This window comes from Tigriopus californicus, chromosome 3 (genome assembly GCF_007210705.1).
Source record: "Tigriopus californicus strain San Diego chromosome 3, Tcal_SD_v2.1, whole genome shotgun sequence".
Lineage (NCBI taxonomy): Eukaryota > Metazoa > Arthropoda > Copepoda > Harpacticoida > Harpacticidae > Tigriopus > Tigriopus californicus.
The window spans coordinates 7,048,379-7,060,741 of NC_081442.1; the positions used below are offsets into that span (position 1 = coordinate 7,048,379).

A 12,363-nucleotide genomic window follows, 5' to 3' on the forward strand; every position below is an offset into this window, starting at 1 on the left:
AAAACCCCTCCTTGGATCCCGATGTCATGAAGTCTACTCAACAAAAGGGCATGATCTACTTTATCAAAGGCCTTGGCAAAATCAAGATAGACAACAACTCTATTATTTCGAACAGTAAAGTTTTCAAAATTTTGATGGATAGCTCACTCACAAGCCGTCGCCCTCAGATCTCTCCAATATGGCCGGTCAACTGCACCGACACATCTACTTCTTCTGGCACAAATATGGTCAATATCCACGAGAAATTAAGCAGATCCGTTTATAAAGACTTCACACTAATAAATGCCAATTTCATTGATAATTGACCCTCCCGTATGCTTTTTCAACTTTCAGACTATGGGCGATCGGATCGATAAGGGGGTATTTCAATTAAGGTCTTCTCAGTATTTGTCCTTTTTTTCCTTTAGGAACAATGTACTAGTGTGATCAATCTGCCCGTGACGCCAGTTTTCAAACCATTACTGCCAAGTTTCATCCCAGTTTGATTTTTTCAGGTAGAGTGAAGTCACATTTTCAAACCCCAAAAAACGCTGTGAGATCAAAGTTGGCATCGGGCAGTACTGGTATGAAGGTTTGCAGAGTAAGCAGTTAAGCAGATTGATCACAACATTAATAGTTCCGACATATTTGATCAAAACTGGAATAACCGTTCAGCTTTAACTCGTAATGGATACCAAGATTCCAAGCTCGAGCGCAGTTATGACTCTCTTCGAGTTTTAATGCTCATCAACGAGCATTCGGTCAAGTCACGTTAATAATGTTGTAGGCAGCTGAAAGTGAAGTCAATCAACCACTTGCGACTGCCTTCCCAAGACTCAACTACCTCAGATCACGGGAGACAACGTGTTGTCTCTCTGTCTCAGCCTGGATCGGTCCATCAAACAGCCTGACCGTGCTGGGTAAAGTGGCTAGATCCACAGATCACGTCATTATATGGTCTGTGGCTAGATCCCCTTGCCAGATCCGGAGCTTTGGTGCTGGGTGTCCCTGGGTGACCATTTTAAGACAGTACAAAACGGCATGCTCAAGTACAATTCACATTTTGGCCTTTTATGGCTTGTTCAGGCCGCAGTTGCGAACCAAAAGAATTGAAGATTAAGTTAATGGTTAGCTAATGAGCTGCCCCCAAATGAACCCATCAAGGAGGGGTAGATAGCCAAACGGGCGGAAAAGTCGAAGAAAATCATCGAGAATCATACTCAAGTACGATGTTTATGTACTGAGCCCCATCTGCTGTTTTGCTCTCTTGACCCATTAGATGGCAATTTCGAAAGTCAATAGAGGCCCTAAATTGACCCATATTCGTTTAGGCAGTTACCCCATGCCCCTATGCAATCCACGACGCGAGCATTACTTAAAAGAGGCCATTGAAATGACTGATGGCAATAGCCTTTATACACCAGTTTTCCAGCCAAGTGGTCTTGCGTTGAAACGGCCCTCAAATTTAGATGTCTGAGGTGTATGCAACTGTACAAAACTGATAATCGCTGGCTATCGTTCCAAAATTGATCGAACTTTCCGTTTGATTCAGAATTGTTGGTGGAGACTCATTGATTTTGTTTTGCTTGGCTAGAAATTATTACTCAAATACTTTAAGATACTATAATAACTGAAGATAATTTTCTCTGAATGGGTAATTCCTTCTATCATACTTGATGGCTAAGCTTCCCAATTGGGAAAGGCAGGATTTTTTGAAATCTTTTCTATCAACAGTAGTGATGGGATCAAATATATTCTTCAAAATCAGGATTGCTCGATAGCTAGGAAAGTCACAAGCACCAGCCGTTTTCAACGGCACGTAAAAGGTTAGGCTTGACCAAAACCGCAAACCTGGTCAATTCGAAGAAAATTCAGTGTTACTTTTTGTGACCAACGGGTTTCCAATGCGGTCCCACATGCCACTCAAATTGTAAGTTGGTAGCCCTAGTGGCAACCTCCCGTGATTATTGATATGATCCCACCAGTAATCAATGGATGCTTTCGCCAAGTGCTGGTCATTAGTCTAGTTTTTTGTCTGAATGTTTAATGAATCGCGCAAATCGTGTTTTATTCAGTTTTTCCTCGTCCAAAACCACCACGGAATTCCATAGGCGCGGATCCAGCACCGGCGGCACCCACTTTATCGCCTCCTGGAGCAGTTCGTCGGTAGGAACCACGGTCGCCACCTTCGCCCATTTTGGGTCCACCAGGACCACCAGGACCGGCAGAGGGTCGCGGACGAGCGTCGGCACGCGTCTGTCGCTTCAATGTGGAGGGAACGATCTCGGGGGGCAGATTCAAGAATTCCCGCAGATAGTGGATGCCTTCATTGGTGAGGTACCAATAATAATGACGCCAGGCGAACTGTTCTTTGACGTAGCCACGCGACTTCAACGACTGCAAAAGGAAGGGAAACACAATTTACTAACCAAGCGCATAATTATTACATTTTTTACGGCGTTAAAAATATCAGGAATTGCTTTGAAAATGCTTTCTAGAGTTAAGAAGGTGGGAAAATGTGGGAAAATTCACCTTAAAAAGTGCATATGCCGCTTTAATCAGCGAAAATTTGGCCATGCAGAGTTCAAGATGGGAATTGAATCCAGCCCACACCAATGCCTCACAACATTGGTGGACATGGGCCCTGGCCCATCGAAACTCCAATACAAGGAGTTTCAAGAAGTAGTTATCAATAACAGAACGAGAAAATAAACCTCGCAAACCGACTCGAACGCACCATGGGCTTGAATAGCAAGCTGACCAGCATTGATATTCATTGAAACGGTTTACCGAAGAAACTGCAGTGTACATATCATCCCTACTCCATATATCGAGGTATGAGCAATGATGGCATGGCTCAGATTTTCAAAGTGAGTATGTAGTCTCTATGAATGGCAGCCAAGAACGGGCCTACACCACTCTATAACCGTAGTGAACTGGTTCTAATCCAGCACTTATTCACTCTGATCTTGAACCATTGACGTCGAACAAGCGGTAAACCTCCATTTGGGTTATGAGATGGTACCCTCCGTCCCTAGAGGCATCACCTGACCTACCCCTTCCATGTTTGGAGTGGTGAAGGTTAGCGGCTACCTACCGTGAGTGTCTTGATCACTTGGAGATTGGGCACATCCAATTCGGGGTGTTTGGGGGCATGCACGTCCTTCATGGCCACCATGACCCCTTCCTTGAAGAGATGCTCATAAATGGCCACACGATTCTTCTTGGACATCAACATCCTGAAATTAGACGAAGCCCAATCAGCACAATCGGCACATGGATCAATTCAATCAATCCGCCCGTTGGGAATCTATACGTCCTAATAAGGTCTGTCCTGATTCAGGATGAATTCAAAACACGCCGATTTCACAACTCAGCTCCGAATTCCACTTACTTGAGCCAGAAGTTGAGAGACGGAAAAGGAAGATCAACAACAACAAAAGGCAAACGAAAAACGTAGCACCAAAAAACTCAAAAGGTATTTGTCATTGGCCACGGACTTTAGGTTGGAAAAGGAATAGTTTATCCGAATACTGTGGCCAAAGGCCATCGTTTTAGATCCGTGAGAATTTGATTGTTCAGTTTTCTTGCGCCCCAGTTTTTGCGCTTTTCCATGGGCCAGGACAGCCTTGTACCGCTTGTACCCCAGAAGCCAGAAATCAGGGACGAAATTTATGAGAGGGTGACCAAAATTGGGATGAGGGTGACAGTCCCATCATAAGCAGGAGTGCAAGGTAAAGGCCGTCCATTCACATGACTTGATCTGGTCAGAGATTTTATGAGGCCAAATGTATGAAACATAAGTGTTTTTTGAAATCCGTTTCACCATATTCATTTCCATATTCTTATCTCATGTCTGTCTTCTGTCTGACACTCTTTCGTTTTTGAAGAGCATTTAAGACGAACTATTCTACATTATAATTGAATTGGCATAATTACATGGAAACCCCAAAACCCCTACTGAAGTGGCTTACAGAGTGGAGAGACTAGTTTCCTGTTCAAAGACCGTCTCGCTAGTAAGCGTTGCCACATCCGTTCTACAGCAAGGCTGTAAGCATCAAGGAAGATTTGGTCGTAAAATTTAAGGATTCGGAAAACATTTGCAGAATGAATTATTTAAAAACGTGGACTCAAACGTGAAATTAGTTTTTAACCGCCAGGGAACTCGTCGTGTATAATGAATTTGTACGCCTGGGTTTCTTGATCGTAAAAAGTGCCAACATGTGTCTCTCTTTTTTGGCTAAAATGGGCTTCCCGTGTTTTAGTTAGTGGCCAATCAACCTGAGGGTAGTTAGCACCACTTAATATTATTTCAGCACTTTGTTTTCACCCTGAACTGTTGTACGAGCTGAAGCCTATGCATGGTTTAAGCCTAACCATCCAGGCACCAGCCAGACCTCTGACAAAGTAAGGCAGCTGCCGACATGAAATTTTAAACCCAATGGGCTGAAGCGCGAAAGCCTCTTTATCTGGCTTACGGCTTGCTCTTGGTGGCCTTCATTACCAGCCTAGCTACCCGACTGGCTGGCCAGCTCCATGGCTGGTTGGGCCGAAGAACCTGCCTTTGAAAGTGTGAGTGAGGGCGTGTATGTTCGTTGAAAGCGCACTGTGTGTGGGTGTGGGTCAATGAGATCCCATTTCCACCATAAATACATTCTGAATACATCCTGTAAATCATCACGAAATTGCTCGAGACCACCTTTTCGCCATCCTCACCACCATCAGCATTGTCTGCCGGACCTGTTGACTTTTGGCTATGATCTCCTGGATGAAGCATTGTGGCCTCTTTCTCGTCTAAAAGATCGTCCCGAAGTTCAGGGGAAACTGACTGAACAGAAGGAGCGAGAGAGACCCAGCGAGTTGTGAGCCCGTGAAGCCGTAAGCAAGCCCGTGGCTGATTGGTGGTTAGCGCTGGGTTGACACGGAATTCGACCTGGGATCGTGTGATGCTGGAATCTTCGGGGACAGTCGTCCTCCTCCGCAGCAGGACCAGGTGAGCCAGATCGAGTACATCCAGCCACTTCGGGCACTTCGGGCACTTCGGGCACTTCGGGCACTTCGGCTAGATCGGGCGAGGTCATGCGGACACACACCCAAACACGGCAACGGCGTTCACGCCCACTCTCGTATGTAAACGCAAATCCCCCATCCCAGGCTAGGCGTTCACGTTCGCTTTGGGGTTTGTTTGATCGGCCCTCGACCATCTTAGGGTCATTCACAAGCGTCTGGGGAAGGCCTTACTCTAACTCAGGTCACCTCACAACACAAAGCAAATATTTTGTTCAATGTTTCAAAATTCTGAGAGACCACTTATCAAGCACTGCAATTAATTTAGTGTGTTTTAAACCGGATGGTTGGGAAATCTGGATCCAAATCTAATTTCAAATATTTAGATTTTGTTTTTGATCCGAAGAGCTTGATCCAGCTTCCAGACATTTTATTGAAACGCATCTACTTCAATAACGTCTGGCACGGTGTTCAACAAGCCCTATCAAGTTGCCAGAGAAATTCCCAAACACAGCTTGGCATTTTTCTTTCTCAAAAAGTCATAGGGAACAATTGCTTTATGAAATTCTAACCCACTTAAAAAAACTTGCATACCTAAAAGCATTATAAAAACTAAAATCTCAAAAACCTACTCAGTGTAAATTAGGAACACACTAAGTTAGCTCTTGAATATAATTGATGATATCATCTATTTCACTGCTACTTAGTTATTTGAGATTTAATGATCCAAATTTCATCGTTTTTAGCTCCAAAATGCCCCGCTTAAATATTAATTCAATTTCTCAAAGATTTGATATCGATTTTCTTTATTAAAAAGTTAGATGTTTTTTTCTTTTTCTTGCATAATTTCAAACTAACTGAAAACCATATACAACCATATCTAAAACCCTCAGAAAATAGATTTTTGAAAATTTATTTTAGAACCGTCCAAAGGACATTTAGTTGAGCGGTCACTGAAAATTTCAGAAATATCAATGAAGTCTTTAAGAAGCTATTTTTAATCTTTTTCAACAAAATTTTCAAGAAACGACAAAATCTATAACATTGTTTGTTGTATGTTTTGTTTGTAGAATTCAAGTGAATGCGTAGCTAAGTGTACACATGATGATTGAAAAACACATTTTCAAAGATGGCACTTTTAGTGTGTTTAAGTGGCATTATATAGCATTTTTAGTTATTGTGAGACTATGCAAGAGAAAGAAAAATTGTCTTTTCATTTTTATAGTAATGGAAATCGATATTAAATCTTTGGCTAATTGAATTAACATATAACTGAGGCATTTTGGGACTAAAAAACGATGAAATTTGGACCATTAAATCCCATGTATCTAAGTAACTGTAATAGATGACATCATAAATTGTATTCAAGAGCTAATTAAGTGTGCTCTTAATTTACATTGAGTAGGTTTTTGAAAATTTTAATTTTTATAATGCTTTTAAGTACGCAAGTTTTTTAAGTGGGCTAGAATTCCATAAAGCAATAAGGTCAAAATTGTTCCCCATAATTTTCTGAGGTAGAAGAATGCCGATATGTGTTTGGGAATTTCCGTCAAAACTTTAAGTGGTATTTTTACCACTGTGCTGTGGAAAGCAATATGATCTAGGAATGGACGATTCACTGGACATATTTGACGCCGCCAAGTGTACCTAAATAGTAAAACGGAAAGTTTAGAAATTATTGAACTCAACCTCCCGTCCAGAAATTGAAAGAATCTTAGTCACGCTACCCAAGCCACGCAGATTAACTCCCCATTGACGTTCAAAATTGTAGTAAAGAACATGGCAAGTTTTACGCTCTAGCTCGAGGATGTTGTACATAAAAAAAATTAAGAGCGAGTGTTCCAAGCCCGGATTTTTCTATGATATCTATGTTTATGTTTTCAGCTGTCCACGTTTAGTTTGAGCTAGAGGGCTTGTCCTAGCCCTCTAGTTTGAGCTACACGGGTGATAAAACATAGACGAACAAAGAAATTTGACTTGTACGAATAAAAATTACGAGTGAGATGGACTTTTGTAATGTTCCAAAATAGTTTTGATGTTAATGGTTGCCAGAAACATCCAAGCACTCCTTGAAAGTGAATCAAAGGCATTTTAACCACTACGGAACGAAAAAGAGTCAACTATTTCTCGATCCTTGAATTCCAATGTCAATAATCTAGAATGATAATCACTTCAATAAGTGAAATATGAAGCATAAGTGCTGGAAATGATCAGCAGTAGCCTCTTTGAAAGGATGGAGGGTTAGAACCTATCCAAGGTAATGCCTATATGATCCTTTTAGCCCCGTTTCTTAATGAGCTCAACGCCTACCAGGGTATACTGCAACAAATGCATAGACCTCTAGTTAAAAATTAGGAGTCATAATTGTTTGGACTTTCACAAACCTTGATAATTTGAACGATTAGCCTAACCAATCTGTTTCAGATTTATTTTAACGCCGAACGTGTTTGTAATCAACAATACCTGTGGCATCCAAATAACCTATAGGGACGTGTGAAGTATTGGCTTGGAATTTTAATTGCTCAGCCTAGACAGGCTGCGCCACAATCGCTGCAGGAACTACCATGATTGAAACTCATCCAGTCCCTAAAATTTCATTCACCAAATTTTGCGCCATTAAAAGACATCATTCAACAATCATGCCTAAGCATTTAAAACCGATATTTTTTACTCAAGCTGTGATATCAAAGCAAGTCTAAAAGATATAGAAATGGGAGCAACAAAATAGTTTGTGCCAACATATGGTCATAAGTAGACCTCGAAAAAAAGTTAGAACCTGCTAAAAACTTGAAAACAAATAAGACAAAATTTCCAATCTTGTTTGCCCTTTTTTACACTTTTCGACTCGTTTTCGACTTGTGTCTTGTTTTATTCACAGTTTGGCCGTTTTGCTGTTTTAGTCCTAATATGTTTCCTTTTTAACTTGTTTTTCCTCTTTGGGGGACTTTCTTATCTTACTGGCGTGCATTCGGCATCCAGAATTTTTGGCAATTATATCGTTTGGTTTGGGTTTTCACTAGTTTTACTAGCCACTACAAGGAATGTGATCCCGAAACGGTGACAGATCAAGTATCATATAAAGATCAAAACGTAATAAATAGACGAATTATAACCTTTCATTTTCATTTTATTAGTACTGGGGATTATATTCCCTGTAGCGGCTAGAAAAAAACCGTAAGAAACAAACCAAAATAAAAAAGTACTGCCCGGTACTATTAAAAGTCAAATTATGATTCGTCGAATTCTTTTAAAGTCAAAAACATGGATACAGTTATTTAGGAGGGCATACTAGGATTAGTTCCAGGAGCTTTAAAATCTCTTGCTATGGCAAAAACTTACCTATGTTCATTCATTCCTGAGGGTGAAGTTATAATGAACGTGAGGCAACGATATCCCTCATTGTCGGCAGCCTCAATTAATATCACATATTTATTCATAACGAAATATCAAATATGTGACACACCCTAACCGCTTCCAAATTTGATAAATATGCAATCGTTATTGGGATTTAAAAAAAAGGAATTGATATCATTGTGCAAGATTACCGTGAATTTTCATTAGTGTAATCGAATGTATTCACATTTAGATCCCAAAAGATGCATGTAGACCCACCAATGGCCTCGATTGCTCGGGGAACGTCCCCCTCAATAACCGTCCAAGGGGGTGGAGGCGGCCATGATCGACTTCGAGGGGGAAGTGGGGGTCCTTCATATTCATCTCATGGCTTGGGTGCGGCACCCCACGCGTCCATGACCCCAAAAGAGTTGTCTGATTTCGATGACGTGGCCACTGCCGCCTTGGTTGACCCATATTTAGGTTTTACCACTCACAAAATGAACCTGCGTTTTCGGTCACCGAAGTCTAACCATTCGAAGGTGCTGAAAGAGGCTGTGCAACAATTCTTAGTGCATCAGAACTATGAGCGTGCATACGAGGACCTGCAAAAAGTGGAATGGTTCCACCAAACCACTCGTCGACGAGCCAAGTTGTGGCAAACTGCCCTCAAAGAACACGTAAGCAAGTGCCACTTGATTGACCCACTAAAACGATCATATGAGCTAACTCGTAAAATGGATGTAGGTGTTCCGATACTTCCGCATGTTTGACAAACAATCTGGATTTCTCATCTACCCGTGTCATCGTTACTCTATGGAGGGTCAGATGGGCGCCAAATTGTGTTCCACCAAGCATTGGTTCAAAGGTGAACGTATTTCGTTTCTCATTGGTTGCATTGCCGAATTGACGGAGGAGGAAGAGAATGTCCTGCTTGTGCCAGGCAAAAACGATTTCTCAGTTATGTATTCCTGTCGAAAGAATTGTGCCCAACTTTGGTTGGGATCAGCTGCATACATAAATCATGATTGCCGACCCAATTGCAAGGTAATCTCAAGACAGTGACGCGGCCTTTGGGCACCAGGTTGGAAGTAACTAACTACTCTTCCTCTATTGTCAACAGTTTGTCGCCACTGGACGAGATCGCGCATGTGTTCAAGTGTTGAGAGACATTGATCCTGGAGAGGAGATCAATTGCAACTATGGCGATGACTTTTTCGGCGACGGGAACTGCTATTGCGAATGCGAAACTTGTGAAAGGTGAGAAAAGCAACCTGAGGTTCCTCCAATTGATTTACAACGGAACATTTCATGTTTATGCTGTTTTTTAAGCTATCGTAATATTACGTTAAACAGTGTTAAACATTATTTCACTTTAGGAGGAAAACGGGCGCTTTTGCCAAATTGAAGTCAGATGTCGCGCCAAATTCACCGGAAAAGGGCTATAGACTTCGAGAAACCGACCTAAGGTTAAATCGTACCAAACAAAAAGCCAAAGACGCCCTGTTGACCACACCCATCACGTCCTCAACATCATTGTCGTCTTCATCATCGTCAATAACACCTCTGTCGACCACAATCACGATGTCAACCACAACTACTTTGAGCTCGAAAGGGCGATTGCGAAATGCATCCAGTCCTGTAGGGCACACCATAGACAGTGTGCCACTGCCCAAAAAATGTAATTTGACATATCGCGATCTCAGGTTACAAGGTTTCTCCGGCACCAGATATGATGCCGAAATGCTCATTGCCCAAGGGTTACAAGGATTTCCAGGATTTGTTGAGCCCAGTGAACCCGTGGGATTTGGATCTTCAACCAAATCCAAAGCTCCCTTAGTCACCAAGTCAGATCCAGTGAGTAGTCGCAGAAGTAGACGAGATCAATCGGTGGGCTCGCAATCTTGTCAATCGCCCAAAGAAGAGAGGACTGGAATGGGTAATGTTATGGACGACTTGAATGTCACTGCCCGATCTCTGAGAAGCACTCCCGGACGTCTACGTGCACGATGTGAAAGAGGACGAGCGGCCTCGGACAGCTCTTCCGGAATCTCCGATGATGCGAGCTCAAATAGTTCAGGCAGTGATCGAGATAGCGGGATCGAAACTGGTGCCGAATTTGAAACACTAGCGTCCTCTTGTAAAAGTGGCAAGTCAGCTCGTAGTAAGGCCAATGGTTCTGATACCTGTTTATTCAATAAGCGGGCAAGAAATCTATGCGGCTATGTTAAAGAAGCTTTAGAAAGTGTTGAGCGAATGAACTTGGGTGGAAATGGGGGTCTTAGTTTCACGCCCAGTTCTCCCATCTCCTCACCATCACCCTCCACTACCTCCTCCGCTTTAACAACTGATACACATTCTTCTACGTATAGTGGAATGGTCTCACCCACTCGGCAACGCGTCAAGCTGACTTTGAGGATGAAACGTTCCCCTGTACTGGATGAGGTCCTTGACAGCGGATCTACGAAGGACATCGATAATTTAACATCGTCAACCTCAAACTCGTCGCAAGCTCAAGGCTCTATCATGGCCAGCTCGAGAAACTCAATAGTGTTTTCCATGCAGCGAAGCCAAAAAGAACCTGAATATGAAGTACTGAAAATGGAGGGCATTGACGAAAACGGCCCTCCGGCCCGAAAAAACGTGAAACGACGATTAAACCACAGTGAGGATGAATCATTGTTGGGGGACGGGTTGAGCTCACCCAATAAGCGCACGCGCCGAGTTAAGCTCTTATTTGGAAAAGAAACCCTCTCCACCTTCGACTTGGTCCCTGATTCAAGTCCAGATCATGCGAGTTAGCTTTAACTCTAGATCATAACTATCAATTGTCACTCCCGAGAGACTGCGACCTCCAATGTGTGGGACATCTTCAGCCACTTGCCTAGTTCAGTATTGATTTGATTCTTAAATGGCACTCGTAATCCTCACTTCATTCAAGTAGTATTCATTGATTTTGCTATTTATTCTTTGTGTTGGGCTTCCATGGTAGTGTATGGAAGTCCTTACCCTACAATTAAAACCTCTTTTGAGAATTCACGCTCTATGTGACCTAATCACCAAACATTCTGGCAAGTATCATAATTTGCTATAGAATCCATTCAATTTTTCCAAGATCTCTTCATTTACTGATTTACCGGACTAGGCTTTTCGTAATGCACATTCTGTCAGTTAGTTAATTGAAATATGCTGCCCCTGTCATTTCCTGTCATATGCAAGTACTCTTCGCAAATCAAGCCAATCATCCATCAAAGCTGATTTTGTCCACAAGTCGTTCTTGTTTAAATTGCGATGTAATTCTTCCCTGTCGTCATGTCACGGTCATAATGATTCTCGAATTCACTTGCTGAAAATGAATCGGTTATTCCTTGACCATCCCGCCCATTAATATTGTGTTCATTAGATAAGCTTTGATGCCGCATTAACGTGAAATCCAAGCACACATGCCAAATGCTACACATGGATGGCATGTTCCCTATAGGAATCGATACCTGGCATCAACTCCATAATTTGACAACTCTTCACAAAGAATGCTAATTTTATGTGCTACGTATTTTTCTCTGCGGAGATGAATAAAAATTGAAGCAACTAGACGCGATTCCAGAGTATTTCAAGATAAGTGAACACTCATAATTGCAACGTCCATATGCATAGCGTATTATTGAAATATCGTAGCTACTCCGTTTGCTTCACATAGGATATTGCAAATCGGCAAGGTCGTTAGATCAACCAGCTTGCAAACTTGTTGGAGGCATATTATTTGTCAATCCTTTGCTTGCGCTCCAAAGGTTTTCGTTTCGAACTTCATTTTGATTACAACCAATTTCATTTTTTTGGTTGTTAGGGTTTAGGGGCTGACCCTATACCACACAGTATATTGACTAGTCCTCGCATAGCGCGAGAAAACAGACGAACCCTTCCATCAGCTTGTACATAAATTTTGGGTGTCATTCGTTTTCATTTGACCGCCTTCTATGAAGACCCCGCAATTGTAAGTCGTTCAGAATGTGTGCAGAACGCAGACGCAAAGTCTATTTTTCTCTG

The 12,363-nt window shown here is 42.1% G+C and overlaps 2 protein-coding genes across 3 annotated transcripts; one reads left to right on the top strand and one right to left on the bottom strand.

The window, feature by feature from the left end:
- Positions 1 to 1,988: 1,988 nt before the first annotated feature.
- On the bottom strand, positions 1,989 to 3,466 carry LOC131877518 (small ribosomal subunit protein eS10-like). 2 transcript variants are annotated; one of them, XM_059223208.1, is made up of 3 exons: positions 3,374 to 3,466; positions 3,077 to 3,218; positions 1,989 to 2,376 (listed from the first exon to the last, which is right to left on the bottom strand). In XM_059223208.1, exons 2-3 carry the CDS (start codon positions 3,215 to 3,217, stop codon positions 2,047 to 2,049), a joined length of 471 nt encoding a protein of 156 aa, XP_059079191.1. In that variant the 5' UTR covers position 3,218; positions 3,374 to 3,466; the 3' UTR covers positions 1,989 to 2,046. The 2 variants fall into 2 exon arrangements, with proteins under 2 accessions (XP_059079191.1, XP_059079192.1); XM_059223209.1 differs by lacking the exon at positions 3,374 to 3,466 and having other exon boundaries at positions 3,077 to 3,284.
- A 684-nt stretch (positions 3,467 to 4,150) lies between these two features.
- On the top strand, positions 4,151 to 11,910 carry LOC131877517 (histone-lysine N-methyltransferase Suv4-20-like). Its single transcript, XM_059223207.1, has 5 exons — positions 4,151 to 4,972; positions 8,573 to 8,999; positions 9,067 to 9,366; positions 9,443 to 9,579; positions 9,699 to 11,910. Exons 1-5 carry the CDS (start codon positions 4,926 to 4,928, stop codon positions 11,119 to 11,121), a joined length of 2,334 nt encoding a protein of 777 aa, XP_059079190.1. The 5' UTR covers positions 4,151 to 4,925; the 3' UTR covers positions 11,122 to 11,910.
- Positions 11,911 to 12,363: the final 453 nt, after the last annotated feature.

Bases quoted from the DNA above. Each gene is read 5' to 3' on its own strand.
- LOC131877517 (XM_059223207.1), top strand. From the start codon at position 4,926: ATGCTGGAATCTTCGGGGACAGTCGTCCTCCTCCGCAGCAGGACCAG. The intron at 4,973-8,572 runs GTGAGCCAGATC...ATTCACATTTAG, and splicing joins CTCCTCCGCAGCAGGACCAG to ATCCCAAAAGATGCATGTAG. The intron at 9,000-9,066 runs GTAAGCAAGTGC...AAATGGATGTAG, and splicing joins AAACTGCCCTCAAAGAACAC to GTGTTCCGATACTTCCGCAT.
- LOC131877518 (XM_059223208.1), bottom strand. From the start codon at position 3,217: ATGTTGATGTCCAAGAAGAATCGTGTGGCCATTTATGAGCATCTCTTC. The intron at 2,377-3,076 runs GTAGGTAGCCGC...TTCCTTTTGCAG, and splicing joins AAGTGATCAAGACACTCACG to TCGTTGAAGTCGCGTGGCTA.